The 15,697-nt window shown below is 36.1% G+C and overlaps 1 protein-coding gene across 1 annotated transcript in view; it reads right to left on the reverse strand.

The window, feature by feature from the left end:
• Positions 1 to 15,697, reverse strand: part of LOC123307624 (diacylglycerol kinase 1) — a 262,505-nt gene that overhangs the window by 39,076 nt on the left and 207,732 nt on the right. Inside the window, exon 9 of the mRNA XM_044890010.1 lies at positions 1,471 to 1,708. Within this exon, the coding sequence (XP_044745945.1) occupies positions 1,471 to 1,708 (238 nt within the window). The remainder of the gene's footprint in view (positions 1 to 1,470; positions 1,709 to 15,697) is intronic.

Genomic DNA, 15,697 nt, shown 5'->3' on the forward strand with positions numbered 1-15,697 from the left:
TTGTCAAATAAAAGATCCTTAAGCTTAAATACAACACTTTCTTTGTTAGTTATATAGTCTTATGCAAGTTTGTAATTTTTACATGGATCTTGATAACGATAAAAAAGTTTTATTATTGTTGAGGAGGAAAATGTTCTTGTTGGTACGAATACGGTGAATGATTGCCAAGCAGGTGGTAGTAGGGGCACTCAACTTCTCAACAGAAGAGAAAAGTTTGTTGCTAACTTTAGTATATGATTTGAGACACAAAATTAAACAAAAAAGGATGATGGCATAACAATGGGGAATTCTCCTCAATTCGGGTTACTACAGCATATGCAAGTTTAAACTGAATAATTATGAATTTCATTCATGAGTTTTTCAAATGCACTGCGGAAACTATTCAAAATCATTCTTCAAATATGAGGTTTTAAAATTCAAATCGCTTCGTTCCTAGTTTACGATTTGGCAACAGCGCCTACTAGAATATAAAAAGAACAAGCCCTTGTTTGTGAAATAACAGCTGTTTATTTACAGGCATCATAAGGAGCGTACTCACTGGCCAGCCTACAACAGCCACCGGTCATAAAAATCCCATAAAATTTTACGACCTTCCTCGTTCGTGGCTGCCATCTTTGTCTATATCATCAAGATAGTGTATTTGTTGTCCTTTATTATTAAAGCATATTTGACTCGATGTTGGCAACTTGTGCAATAGAAACGAAACGTTTCTATTTTTCATTTTTAAGTACTTAAAATAATTTTTTTGGGAAACGTTTGACATGGTTATTTCAAAATGTTACGTTTCAAAGATATTTAAAAAAAAATACATCATTTTCCTCAGAAGGAGTATTCCCTATTAAGGCAAAAGAGGAGGCTTGGTATTCAGTAATGAATTGAAAAATGGGAAGTTCTGCAGACAGTTCAACAAATTATTTCAGGTTAGAATCCCGCCCTGAAATATTTAAGTGGTCATTACAGGAGCATTTAAATTTATGGTTAGCTTTAGCCATTTAAAAGTCAGTTAACAGTTGGTGCAACGTAGTTTAAGTTAAGAGTTCATTTTAAGAGACACTTATTAACAATAAGTGTGTTTGGTGCAAACGGGTCTCAAATTACCAGGAATAAACAGAGGTTTAATTAGGTGGTCTCCCAAAATTCCTCCATTGTAAAAATTACCAAAATATTCTAAGTGACTCATTTGAGCTAAAAAATTGAGTATTTGTGAAAACGGTTCATCAAAATTACGTTTCTCATACTCCGTTGTAAAAAAACTTCCAAGACCTTTCAAATGAAGTATCACTCAACCCCCCTCCCTTATCCAATTTTGAGGGGTTGAAGCGCCCCTTATTAGGTTGTTGCTCATTCAAGCCTCAAAAGATGACCCCAAACAAAATCATTCGACGTGTTTCGGGAAATTTTTCCAATCACTAAATGGGATAAGAAATGTAAGGGGTGGCTCGTCTGAGATGGAACACCCTGTATACTCACATGTACAACACAATCCTTTTTTTCCCAGACCGACTAACATGTTCAGACACAAATTACAATATGCCGGTCGATTGAAATGCTTCAGCCGCCATAGATGATTGCCGTCCTCTTTAACATTCTGATCCAACCCGAGGAGGACCAGGAGGGGTATTGTGGTTAGCCCTCCACGTTTCCATTCTTCGAGGCTCACCGTTCCATCCGCATCGTAATCGATCTCCACCATCATGTCTTGAAGAATCTAGAAGCGAGAGGGTGAATGTAAACTTTGCAGCAAATATAGTGGGATAGCGATAAAATTGTCTGACTTTGAATGGGACGTCGAATTTATAGAACTTTACTCAGGTACCTACAAGGAAGGGGACTTGATTTTTCTTTGACAGAAGGTGTATAGAATTCATCAAAATAAACCATTTCGCTAAAAATCGCCATAATGAAGTATTCAATATGATTTCAAAATTATGTTTAACGGTATGTCGGTATAACAAATGCTTTGAAATGACGTTTGGAATAACACATGGGATTCGAGACCCCCTTTCATGTTAATTTTAAAGTATAATTCTTAAGATCATTCACCAATTCTGAATTCTGCACATTCTCGATGCATAAACAGGGTGTTTTCAGAGGTGAGGCTTTTTTTTCGACAGAAAAATTTCATTGAATTTCAAGTACGTGACTGTGGAAGGTGACTCCGGCATCGCAAAAATGAAACAAAACATAAACATATGGCTGGACAATGAATGGTTCAGTACCAAGTTCATCATATTAGATGCATCAGGTCACTTTTGAGAGAATCATAATTGTTGTATCGTGAAATTTGGGGTGAAAAAAATGTAGAGAATCGAGGCAGTTTCTTGAAAGTGCTTATGTTAGTTATGTTGAAAAAGTGCTATGATGTTTCCCCATTTCATCCCATTTTTACGACGATTGTTGTAATGTTCGAACAAGAAGATTGTGATGCCCATTGTGAAAAAATTCGTGAATAATTTAGACGAATTTTATTGGTGAGATCTTGTATTATTATTCTATTTTTTACACCTCTGTCCTAAGTCTCTTCTGTCAGTTGGTATCGAAATGAGCCATTTCATAAAATCGTGTAAGTTATTAAAAAATAATGACAACAATTCGGCATTCCTAAGTTTCCATTTTCTTTACAACGTAAATATCGAACTAGCCAATATCCTAAACGAAACCTCATGGTCGAAACAGGAGATATTATAGTGGAGTAACGTTAAACTGTAAAATGAGAAAATGTAGGAACCCACGGAACATGCATCGATTTCGAAAAAATTTTTTTTATCAGATTATTCATATTCCCAATGAAAATGTTTACCCATCAGAAATCGTTGCTTCTCTCGAAATACGTCATTCTTTTCAAAAATATACAGGGCATCACGATTGTATCGGAATTGTTAGAATAACTTGGCGGGAGAGCATTTCAGAGAAAAAGTTTTCGAACAAAAGTTGCAAGGTTTTTCTCTGGTCATCAGATGGTGACTATGGTTTCGACCATAACCTTGATATTCAAGGACAATTGCGTTTTTTCTTGGGAAAACCTCGTCCAATGAACGCCTATAATGAAAATAGCGAGAAATTTCGAAATATGACCTTAATTTATCCCTTCCTGCTGACCTTGAAGCCCCCGCAACTTGAAACAAGCAAAAGAAATGGATCGGCACAAAAAATACACAACATTTCTGAGGGAGATATTGCCCAAAAAAGTTTGAATTCGGCCTTGGCGCTGACCTTGAATGCCTTTTATTCATCATTTTATGATTTTGGAAATCGAATATTCGTTGCTTTTATTTTTGGGGCCAGAAGAAATATGTCCCCTTTAAAAGAGCGCTTTTGATCTTGAAGTGACCTTGATGATCGAGGAATGACTTAAAGATAATATAGGATAGCCAACATGAAACTGACATATACTTCTGAAGTTCTGAAATGCTTTCCTGGCAGGTTATTCTGCCTCTTTAGCACATTCGCAACATAAAAGTGCTAGACGGATATATCGATCATCATTTCTGTTACTATCATGGCCCATTCCTGAAAGTTTTAGAATTATTCATCGTTCATTTGTAATTGTTTGAAACGAAGGTTAGTAAAAATAATAGTTTATTTTCCTGTCAAAGTATATGAATAAACATTATATTGATGCTAATTCAGTTCTAATCAATCATCATCTACCTTGTCAATTTTTACTGCAGGTGAAGGGTTTGAACAGCTATTTCCGTTGCAGGACATGAAGAATACAAAATGGTCAAATATATTTATTTTTTATTTTTGTGAGAGCTCAACTTACTTTTAAGGTTGGTTGAAGAGGTGGTGAAATTTTGAGTTCGAAGAGGATTCATCACATCAATGAAAAGCTATATTCCGAAAATTACTCCAAATTTTTTTGTTTTGTTTTTGACGATAACTCGGTCATTTTCGAGGTATGGAATGGGTGTATGAACCATTTTGTACAGAATATTTAAAGCTATGATCTTCCTTAAAGGAAAAATTAAAGAACTCCACTTTCAAAAATTATCTTCATATGCATTGCAAAGCGCACTTTTACTGTAACAGGCAAACTTCAAAGGTTCATAACTCAGTAATTTTTGATGCTACATAAAACAAACAAAACCGTTTTATAGTAAATTGAAAATATTCCATTATTTTTTTCTTGCTATGTTCTCGTATAGGCTTCAGTTTCTGAGTAATTTGAGAAATAATTCAATTTTTTGTTCAATTCTAAAAATTTCTTCTCATTTGATTTCTTGTTTTTTCCCAAACCGGATATACAAGACGGTACAAACTACTGGATAACCTTGACAGTACTCAAGTGCTAGGGAGTGTAAAAGGATTACGTCTATTCTCTATTCTGGTGGTAATGATGGGGGAATTATTAAAAAAATTTATGCTGAAAAATAACGATATTGAAGTTTTGAATGTCATAGCTCCGTCAATATTTGCACAATTCATTTTTGATAGAGTTAATTTGGAAGCTCTTCTCAAGTACTTCAAAAATGTTCCTATAAATTTTTCCCGAATTTATCTTTATTTCTTTTGCTATTTGATGTTGAACGTTTAACATTGAGTAGTTTGCGAATTCATATTCAACATAGATAAGTCATATCTCGATTCATATTGCATTCGGATAGTTCGTTGACAGCTAGTTTGTTTTCTTTTTCAATAGGCTACAATTTTGTTCATAACAAGTTTTTCGATAAAGCTCATAGTTTTTCAGTAATTTGTGAAAACCCGTTTGAAACGTGGCTTTTTCAGGTGAAAAAATTTTAGGTTTGAATCGCAAATAACTCGAAAACTATTGATTTCACAGAAAAACTTTTCAATACATTTTTGCTCAAATTGAATCCCCCTAACTACTGAGGGTTATTTCAACTCTACTGAGTCAGTAATTCAGATTGTTCATAAATAAATAAGAAGCAACAATTATTTTTGGGTAAACTTTGTCAAAAAAAGTACAAAAATAATTTGCCGCAAAAATTAATTTTTCCTGGGTTCCGAGGTATAAACCTTACCGCGCTCCGTTAAGTTTTTCCCACTGCTTTACGATAATTCAGCTAACAAACGGTCTAGGGTCGTATTAGGATCTATTTCATTTTGAAAGTTTTGTATAGGTGAGTTTTGGTGAAACGCTTCATTTTGACCAGTTCTACCTTTTGTTGAAAAAAAAAGCCTCACCTTCAAATACACCCTGTATATTTAAAAACTGATCTCTTGTATTTTCCATGCAAATAACTATATATTTTCCGAAGTGATTCGACATTGTGATAAAATACGTAATTACTAAGACTTTTACGTAGAACGGACAACATAGCGCTGATTTAAAACACAAAAATGTTTTGACAAGCGTTATAACCCCACATTTCCGTACTATACAGAGTGGATTGTGTCAAATTTTCATGGCCTGCCGAGTGCTAAAATAAAAGTGAATGGAGTATAGAAATTCATTCAAATTCAAATACTATACTCCATTCACTTTTATTTTAGCACTCGGATGGCCATGGAAATTTGACACATTTCACTCTGTATAGTACGAAAATGTGGGGTTATGAAGCTTGTCAAAACATTTTTGGGTTTTAAATCAACGCTATGTTACCCGTTCTAACGTAAAAGTTTCTGTTATTACGTATTTTATCGCAATGTCGTATCTCTTCGGAAAATATGTGACGAACATAATTGAAGTTTATACAAACTGATTGAAGGCATACCAAATCCAGTTATTTGCATGGAAAATACAAGAGATCAGTATAATATCATAATATGCACTAGCTTGAGGAGTGTTAATGTCCGTTATCTTCTTTGGCTAAAGTTTGAATACGCTACATCAGTTGTATTATAGATTTCAAAAATATTAATCCGAAGATGAAATGCATATGATGCAGTGGTTGGGAATGAATATCTCTCGAAGGAATTGACAGATAATTACAAGAATGTTGAATTATTTAACGAAAATCATCTCGCATCAATATAAGTAGAAGTAATTGAAGGCAGTTTCAAGTCAAGATGAACTTCACCTCTGAACAAAAATTTCACATGAATAAACAATTAACAGGACAACTGGCGCGTATTTGTGGCTGTTAATCTTAATACATTGATATAATAATAATGATTAGGTATTTATTGGTACCAAGACATTTACAATGTACAGGACAAGTCAAATGAAAAATAAAAAAATCAATTTACGGGAACTTATTCTACGATGACATTAATCGAAAATCCTGTAGTAAACTTTTCGTATTAATTCACTCAAAAATAAAATTCTCAAATGCCACCACTTTTTTGGGTCTCCCAATAGAAGGAAATTCTTTGTCATCCTCTTTTCACAATCTTTCTGATTGTGGAAATATTCAGCTGAAATATAAGTCGTTTAGATTCAGATGAAACATTATATGAATTCTCTTGAATATGTTCGCTACCGTCTGACGTATTGTGAATTTTAGAATATCAGGGTATAATTATTAGAATGAGCGGACCTGACTTCTAAGTAGCACATCCAGAAACCCTGTCTCCTTTTTTCAATCACTTTCGGCATTTTCGTAATATTAATTGATATTAGTTGTGGCAACGGCGTTATGACATCAACGACATTTCATGAGTGCCAACCTTACTCGGTTCTAGTTACAAAAATTATTTCATGGCCAACCGACTGCAAAAATAAATTTGAATGGAGTATACACAATCAATAACTTCTATACGTTCAAAATAAATTTCCACTTTTCATACCCTTGTAACAATTTTTTATCTCTTATTTTACTTCCAGTCACTCGATATATTACCTCACTATGGCAGGATACCGTCAGCCGGGTTTTTGATAAATTCCCATGAATGGAAGCCTACAACAGTGTGCGGAACACAGTGAAAATTAAATCAATACCTCATTCTTTTCAATGATTTGTTTATTATTCGTATTTCAGCGAAATAGCGATATGGGGGAGCCATGAATGAAAAACATACCGATTCGACTCTAACGTACTGGATATGCTAATCCTACACGCGCATTAGAAAGACTAAAGCAGATCAGGAGTAATCAGGACACGATATAATGATGTTGGAGTGGCTGCCCTGACGGAGGCATAGCGGACTCGCTGACCAATTTGAATAATTCATAAAGGATTGACGCATTTTTATTCCGTATGGATTCGGAACAGCGTACAATCTAGATTGAGAATTCATTGAAAAGAGTACAAGATAATATAATGAAATTCTTCGCGTTCCTCGAGACTCAGAAGGGATTCGATGGCTGTTCAAGATTCGAAAAATATCGAATATTTATTTTTTATCCCATCGGGGGATGTAGAAATTAGGAGTTTTTGTGTGAACTGTACAGGGGGTCTCGGAATTGCGTTGAAAAATTCCATGGTATATTTTATATTCTCCTTCCAAAAATGAGACTTACGAGGATATATTGAAAAATTCTTAGCCTACTATAGAACCAACGAATTTTCAATGTCAAAATATTTTATTACTCTACATATTATCCTCTTAGTTGGATACATTTATTACAGCGAACCTGCAACTTCTCTAGACCTTTCAAAAAAAAATGTTTCTGCTTGCTCTGCAAACCATACCTCCACAGCTTTTATGACCTCCTCGTTGGAAGAAAATTTACGACCTTTTAAACTTTTTTCAGTAGAGGAAAGAGATGATAATCGGATGTAGCCAAATCTGGTGAATAAGGGGGGTATCACCTTTGGATAGCTTTCCGCGTCTTTTCTCTATAATTTTTTCCCGTAGAGTGGTCAGTAATGTCGAACAGTAATCTCCGGTTATTGTTCTACACTTATCCAAAAAAATCAATCATGATTAGGTACTCCATGGCAATCCCAAAAAAAACTGAAGCAAGAACTTTTCCAGCAGATTTTTGGTCGCGAAACTTCTTTGGTCTTGGAGAACCAGAGTGTCGCCATTCCATCGATTGTTGCTTTGTTTCTGGATCGTAGAAATGTACCCAAGTCTTATCCATGCTTTTGTAGGTCCGGGACCGGCGCTGCCTATCTGTCGTACATCTGTCAAGAACTTCTTTAATAGTTGGCTGGACAGGAAATTTTCCTCTGGATGGAGCATGGGAAGTGGTCTCAGACAGTAGAGGCTTCTCATTGAGAGACCATCCTCTGTGCCTGAGGTCAAAAAACTCTTAGCTCTTGAGAAGAAACAACTGAGTCTAGTGACTGGAGCAATGACTGGCCATTTGTTTAACAAACACTTAAATAGAATGGGACTGACTAGCCGTTCCCTGTGCCGCTGGTGCAGGAGCACGGAGGAAACGGTTGAACACATTTTGTTCTTCTGTATCAACCTTGAGGACTTAAGGATGACACATCTAGGAAAAAGAACACCCACAGCTCCTATGGTGAGAGGGACACCTCTCCGTCGACTTGTGGCATTTTTTTGTCAGCATGTCACAGAGTGTGAGTCTCTCTAACTACAAGCGGACGAACAATGGGTCACGAGGCCTCAGTTCAGCCCGGTGGGGCACCGCACGTAGAAGAAGAAGAAGAAGAAGAAGAAGAAGAAGTCTTATCCATAGTAACAATTCGGTTTGAAAAGTCTACATCGTTTTCAAATCCAGCACAGAGCGAACGCGATGCTTCTACCCTTGCACGCTTTTGGTCAACATTCAAACCTTTGGGGATCCATTTTGCAGCAATTTTTCTCATGTCCAAATTTACGTGAACTACATGATGACCGCGTTCGTATGAAATATTCAGAGCTTCAGATATCCGTTTTAGCCCAATTCGACGGTCTGATAAAATCATGTCATGAATTGTATCGATATTTTCGGGGACTGACACAGAAATTGGCCTACCCGATCGGTCATCATCTTCAATGGAAAATTTACCTCTTCTGAAGCTTGCACTCCAAGTTTTCACGGTCGCATAAGAAGGACATTGATCACTAAGGGTATTGAGCATATCTTCGTAAATCTGCTTACCTCTTAACCATTTTAAATACAGGTACTTTATGATGGCTCGATACTCCAATTTTTCGATTTTCACAATTTCGGAGGACATCTTCTTTCTTTTAATTTATTGCGTAACTCTGGTTTACTTTTTGGGCCCCAAACTTCACACTGACACTTGTAATGAGTTATTGTTCGTTGCTATGGTAACGCAATATTTTTTTAGGCATGGAACTGGTTTGGGCTAACTAGATATCAATACATCCTCGTAGTTTGCGACATTCTCGTAACAAGGCAAAACTAGTGGCGGCTCCATTTTGGTCACAATCAGAACAGATAGTACTCGATAAGATCTTCAACATGAGGTATCGCAATAGCTCTCATCCCAGTTCAAAATACAGGGGTTGTGCTCATCCCCGTGAGGGGGTTATAGTTACGGAGATGCAAAGAGCGGATATGTTGTTCGCCCTCGAATCAGAGATTGACGGGTCCGAGCGATTTTCCACATTTTCATTTCAAATCTGGAAAATCGAGGTGTTGAGTCTTCGTTGGATAACACTGTACAGATTATCCCAAATTGCCTGATTTTTGCTGTTTCTGGTACTTCTAGACTAGATAGGTGAAAACTTGGAAAGGAGTCCTGATGGTCTCGATTTTCGTGAAAATCCCATAACTGAAAACCGTTTCACGATATCTTCATTTGTCTTGAAGATATGACAAAATTTTAATATTTTGTCGATTTCGAAAAACTGCCGTAACTTTTTTATTTACGAAAATATCTGAAAATGGTAAAAACTTTCTACAGGCACTTTTTTATTGGAAATACGATACCATATTCGCCTTTTTTCATTTCTTGTACTAAGAGTGGAAAAAAAACAACTTCGTTATTTTGAATATGAATGCATTCTTTTTTTAGTCTCATATCATACAAAAAAAATTAACGACATATATACATATGTCGATATATTACTTCCTTACTCAAGACAAAATCACCATTTCGGTAAAATTGTTATATTTGATAGAATTCTATGAAACCATCGACCTCAAAATTGTCCACTCCCAATAAATCTCTATGATACGAATTGAAACTTTGGGATAATCTGTACTTAATCCGTTCTAGTTACAAAAACTGAAACTAAAAATTATTTCATGACCAACTGAGTACTTTCATAAAAGTGAATCGAGTGTACGTGGATGTAAACACTCAATGATCGTACACAGCGTACGGATATCGAATAAAGAGTTCATAAGCGGATTGCCGTATAACGGTATAACGCACTCCGCATGAACCTCTCTCGCACACACAGTTTCCGATATGGTAATCTCACCTTGAATTCTTATCCCTTCTTTTGCAAATAAGAGCATAGACATGGGGCCGGGTAGAAGAGCCCGTTTTAGGATCATCCCGCTATCCATTAGGAGATTACGAAAAAATCTGCCGAATAAACTGAATATGGAGCGAATCATCGGCGGAATATTTTCATCCGGTTCTGATTTTTCCGATATCTCCGCGAATTTCGTATATTCTATTTTTATTTGCTCGTTGAGCGTTGGGGGGTTACCCCAACGCTCATCAAACCCTGTCAGCTGTTTCAATTCATTCCTGCTTTCACGGAAATGTTCCCGCTTCAATGCTACACTCGTTATTTCTGTTCTCCCGCCTGACAAGGCCGTCACAGGAAATGATGCTTCCTTAGTTCATTTCACCGTGAAATGCATCTCCGGAATCAGGTGTTATAGTCTGTTTTCGGACAGTATGAAATGGACGTCATGAACGGCGCGGATCAGTCATGCCAACAACAACCACCTTGGAATTCGCCAAAACCGATTTCTCACAGTTTACGTTTTCAGCACTATGCTACGTTGCCGGTGCATTAGCAATTTACTTCAATCGTTTTGTTTTGGTCGAAGAGTTAGGTTAGGGTTTGGTTATGCTTGTTTTCGATCAATTCTCCTATGTTATACTCATTTTTTTAAAATTGCATTGTATGCTGTTAGGATGAATAAATTATTAAATTATTATTATTATTTCATTGGTTTTTCAAAATCAGTTCTACCAAGTTTCATTTTGAACAGTTCCGTTAGGATTCCTAAGAAGACATGCCCAATTTATATAAAATCAGGCTGGATATTAATGATAGCCTAGATATTGATTTATTTTGAGGCTGAACGTATTAATGGGGGGCCAGTTATGTCTCTCGCAGCTGTTAGTATCAAGGATCAATTATTTTATTGCTCGCTATAAGTTTTAAATGTCTGCAAAAGTTTCACTACTTATTATTATATTTTTCTTACAGTTAGTTATTACTGCTGCGAGGATTGCTTTCATTATTGCTTCTAAGGTAAATGATGACAAGGAACTCACTCAGAACATATAAAAGAAGACTACAAAACCAGTTGTTTATATCGCTAACCTTGCCCAAACCGCTGAATGTAAATAATAAAATATATGTAAGTACAGAAATACACTGCGCAAAAAAATTAACGCACATTATGGAAATCTCAAATTTATTCTACAACTGACACCTTTGTTTCAATAACCTAATAGCAACGTCTATAGCTAACTTAGTGATGGAGTATGTTGAGGGAAAAATAAGAAAGTTGTTGATAGTAGATGTTGGTTTCTATAAAAGGTATATGGATGACATTATATTTTATCTGTACAAGAAGGAAAAGAAAACGCAGTTTTAGAATTCTTCAACGGTTTTCATACGAACATCAAGTTCACAATTGAAAAGGAAAACAATGGAGCAATAGCATTTTTGGATGTTTTGTTGAGAAACAGTGGAAGTATATCAACAAGTTGGTACCAAAAGCCCACTTGGTCCCGAAGGTACCTTCATTATTCCTCATGTCACCCCAAAAAACAAAAGGAAACAGTGGCTATAGGACTCAGTAATAGAGCAATGAAACTTACTTCACCTATACATGGAGAGGAAAAATTGGCCTTGGTAAAGCGAGTACTACTTGAAAATGGGTTCCCTAAGAAACTAATACACTGCGCAAAAAAATTAACGCACATTATGGAAATCTCAAATTTATTCTACAACTGAAGGTGTTCTCAATGATAATTATTTTTATCAGAATTATGCATGCATATGTTATCCACTTTCAACGATTTTCTCCAATACAGATGTTTTTTCCCAGCAGGAATAAAAAAAGATGATATTATCAGATTTTGAATGTATTGGCTCCATTCTAAAATCAGTTGTTTTCGATCAATTCTAGTGATCAATAGTTTTTCTTTCGTTTGATTTTCTACACTCGATCGCTATGCAACGCGAAACACGCATTTGACCCAAGAGGAATGTGCCCAAGCGGTAGTTTTGCGAGAAGAAGGGTGGACATACGCAAGAATTGCAGAAAGGTTTGGAGTTTCCCATACAATTGTGTCCACAATGTTGCAGCGATTCAGGGAGACAGGTATGAATGTCCGAAGACCAGGACAGGGTAGACCACGGGTAACAACTGCCATTCAAGAACGTTACTTGAGAGTTTCTTCGTTGAGACAACGGTTTGCAACCGCTCGCCTCCTTCAAATTCAGCTTGAGCAAACTCATGAGGTGCAAATTAGCACTCAGACAATAAGAAATCGCCTCAGAGAATATGATTTAAGGTCTCGTGTCGCGGCAAGAGGCCCAGCTCTTACCCCAGCCCATCGAAGGGCGCGTTTGGATTTTGCGAGAGAGCATATCCATTGGGAAGAGGCCGATTGGAAAAGAGTTCTCTTCACAGATGAGTCTAGATTCTGCCTCTACCATTGTGATTGACGTCCCCTTGTATACAGAAGTCCACATGAAAGATATGCTCAGTGCAATTTCCTGAATACTACTGGTTTCGGGGGGGATCGATTATGGTATGGAGTGGAATATCTTTGACTGCTCGCACAGACCTAGTGGTCGTTGATAATGGAGCTATGAATGCTGATAAGTATATAAGGAACATTCTTGAAGAGCATGTAGTGCCATTTGCCCCATACATTGGAGAAAATTTCATTTTTATGGACGATAATGCCAGACCCCATCGTGCGCGCACCGTTCAGGAGTACCTTGAAGAGGTTGAAGTCTCTCGAATGAAATGGCCAGCAAGAAATCCAGATCTCAATCTGATTGAGAAGGTTTGGGACAACCTCAATAGAAGGCTGAGAAGTTCAGAAAATCATCCAGCTACTCTTAATGACTTAGGAATCCAACTTGGAGAAATCTGGGAAGGATTAGATCAGAACATTTCAAGATCACTCATTTTGAGTATGAACCGTCATTGCCGAGCTGTAATTAGCGCAACGGGTGGAAATACCAAGTATTAAATCACTTATCAGATTTCAGTATTTTGAAAATTGTTCATTTCTCTTCTTTCACATAAGATTCGGTGAAATCCAGAATTTTTCTTCCATTTAATGTGTCTTGTTTCGTTCAAAACATTCCCGAGAGAACATAAAAAATAAGTTATAAAGTAAATGTAGAGTTAACCTTCATTGAAATTGCGATTTTCAGAATGTGCGTTAATTTTTTTAGTAAGTAGTAAGTATCCCCCTTCGATGATTGTTATTTCATAAATTCGTAATTGTTGCAGAGGAAAATATCAATGTATCCATGATTGGGCTGATGATTGTCATGGATCTTTGTGGAACATATAACACCCAACGTTGTTTTAAAATTTTCTGTAGATGATCCAAGAATCTCCTTCTGAATCGGAATGCCATCAAAATCTGAAAGAATGGACTTTTACATAGCCCACATTCAGTACAGAATTCAAGAATTATAACTAAGTATGTATTCTCTTCAACAAAACTTGGATTTTCAGAAATTTCACTCTTTAGTTGGTCAATACAAGCAAGACTAAAGTGTGATGAAAATGGAGACTTCTATAGTTGATACATATATAATAAATCATAAAAACTATACTTAGTTGAGGTATATTTTCTCTTTCTGATGCTGTTTTAATTTCTTTTATATGTTTCTTCTTCATCTTCATTGTCCTTCTATCGGACAATTCTTCAAGAATCCTTATGAATTGTACTATGTACAGAATGTTTTTCTCCTAATTTTTTCATTGTAATTCCATTTGCATCCCATAAATTGATTATTTCTGAAGTACAACATTTTTCTTCATTCATCTTTTTATCTAATGTTTCATTCTGTTTTTCAACTTCCCTTATTATTTTATTGATATTAACATCCAATCGCCTCGTTATTTATCTCACTTCTGAAGAATATAATTTGATATAAAAACTTGCTTCCGATTTTTTTCTTTGATTTAAAAATTAGTATTTCTTAATTCAATTTAAAAGTGCCTCTATTCGCTGCGGGCACAATAATGCAGGTGAATTAAATTCGAACCAGTGGCACAAAGAACAGCTTGTAGTGTCCCCATATGCCCAAATTAACCTTTTATACATTCAGTAGTCTTTTTCTGGCCACCAACGACAACGAGTTGTTAAAGGTTTCATTTCATAGGATTCACAAAAGGGGATAAGTTTTCTTTTCGTTTGTATTATTTGGTTCTTGAATTATTTTAGCCTTCAAATCTGTACTAAATTCGAGGATGTATTGATATCTAGTTAGCCTAGACCAGTTCCATGCATAAAAAAATATTGCGTTACCATAACAACAATAAGTCATAAGAAGTGTCAGTGTGAAGTTTGAGGTCAAAGAAGTAAACCAGAGTTACGCAATAAATTAAAACAAAGAAGATGTCCACCGAAATTGTGAAAATCGAAAAGTTGGAGTATCGAGCCATCATCAAGTACCTACCTGTATTTAAAAGGGTTAAGAGGTAAGCAGATTTACGAAGTTATGCTTAATACCCTTGGTGATCAATGTCCTTCGTATGCGACCGTGAAAAATTGGACTGCAAGCTTGGCAAATTTTCCATTTAAGATGATGACCGATCGGGAAGGCCAGTTTCTGTGTCAATCCCCGAAAATATCGATGCTGTTCATGACATGATTTTATCAGACCGTCGAATTGGGCTAAAACGGATATCTGAAGCACTCAATATTTCATACGAACTCGTTCATCATATTGTACACGTCAATTTGGACATGAGAAAAATTACTGCAAAATGGATCCCCAAATGTTTGAATGTTGACCAAAAGCGTGCAAGGGTAGAATCATCGTGTTCGATCTGTGCTCGATTTGAGCACATATGTAGACTTCTTAAACCGAATTGTTACTATGGATGAGACTTGGGTACATTTCTACGATCCAGAAACAAAGTAACAATCGATGGAATGGGAACTATGGTTCTCCAACACCGAAGAAGTTTCGTGTCCAAAAATCTGCTGGAAAAGTTCTTGAGAATATGTTGAGTAGGTAATAAAATATTTTGACATTGAAATTTTGTATGCTAAGAATTTTTCAATATATCCACGTACAGTCACCTCAATTTTCCAACATCGATTTAGTACAGCTGTCTGCAAAGATGCTTTCTGATTATGAAAATAACACAAGATCAAGAGTGCGTTTTATCGACGATTTTAGCTTCGTCATTTCAAAAGTGTCAAAAATGAAGTCGCACATTGGAAACACCTGTATGCACTACAATCTAAGTAGGTACAGATGTTTTTCACTTCACTCTGTTTATTTCGATCCTTTCAAGGCTATTACTCAACCCAAATAAAAAGTTTTTATCGTATAGATCGCGCGTCCTCATTCCTGAAACAGGAATTCAAATGCGGACAATCAAACATAAAATATAAAATCCATATAGCCCTTTTTGAAATGGAAGAGTTGTAAAAGCAAGCACAAAATATCCCTTCGCGCATGCAACAACCTCAATGTAGGAGAATATCGGGATATTTTACGATTTCTTAGGAGTCACTCA

Source organism: Coccinella septempunctata, chromosome 2 (assembly GCF_907165205.1).
Source record: "Coccinella septempunctata chromosome 2, icCocSept1.1, whole genome shotgun sequence".
NCBI lineage: Eukaryota > Metazoa > Arthropoda > Insecta > Coleoptera > Coccinellidae > Coccinella > Coccinella septempunctata.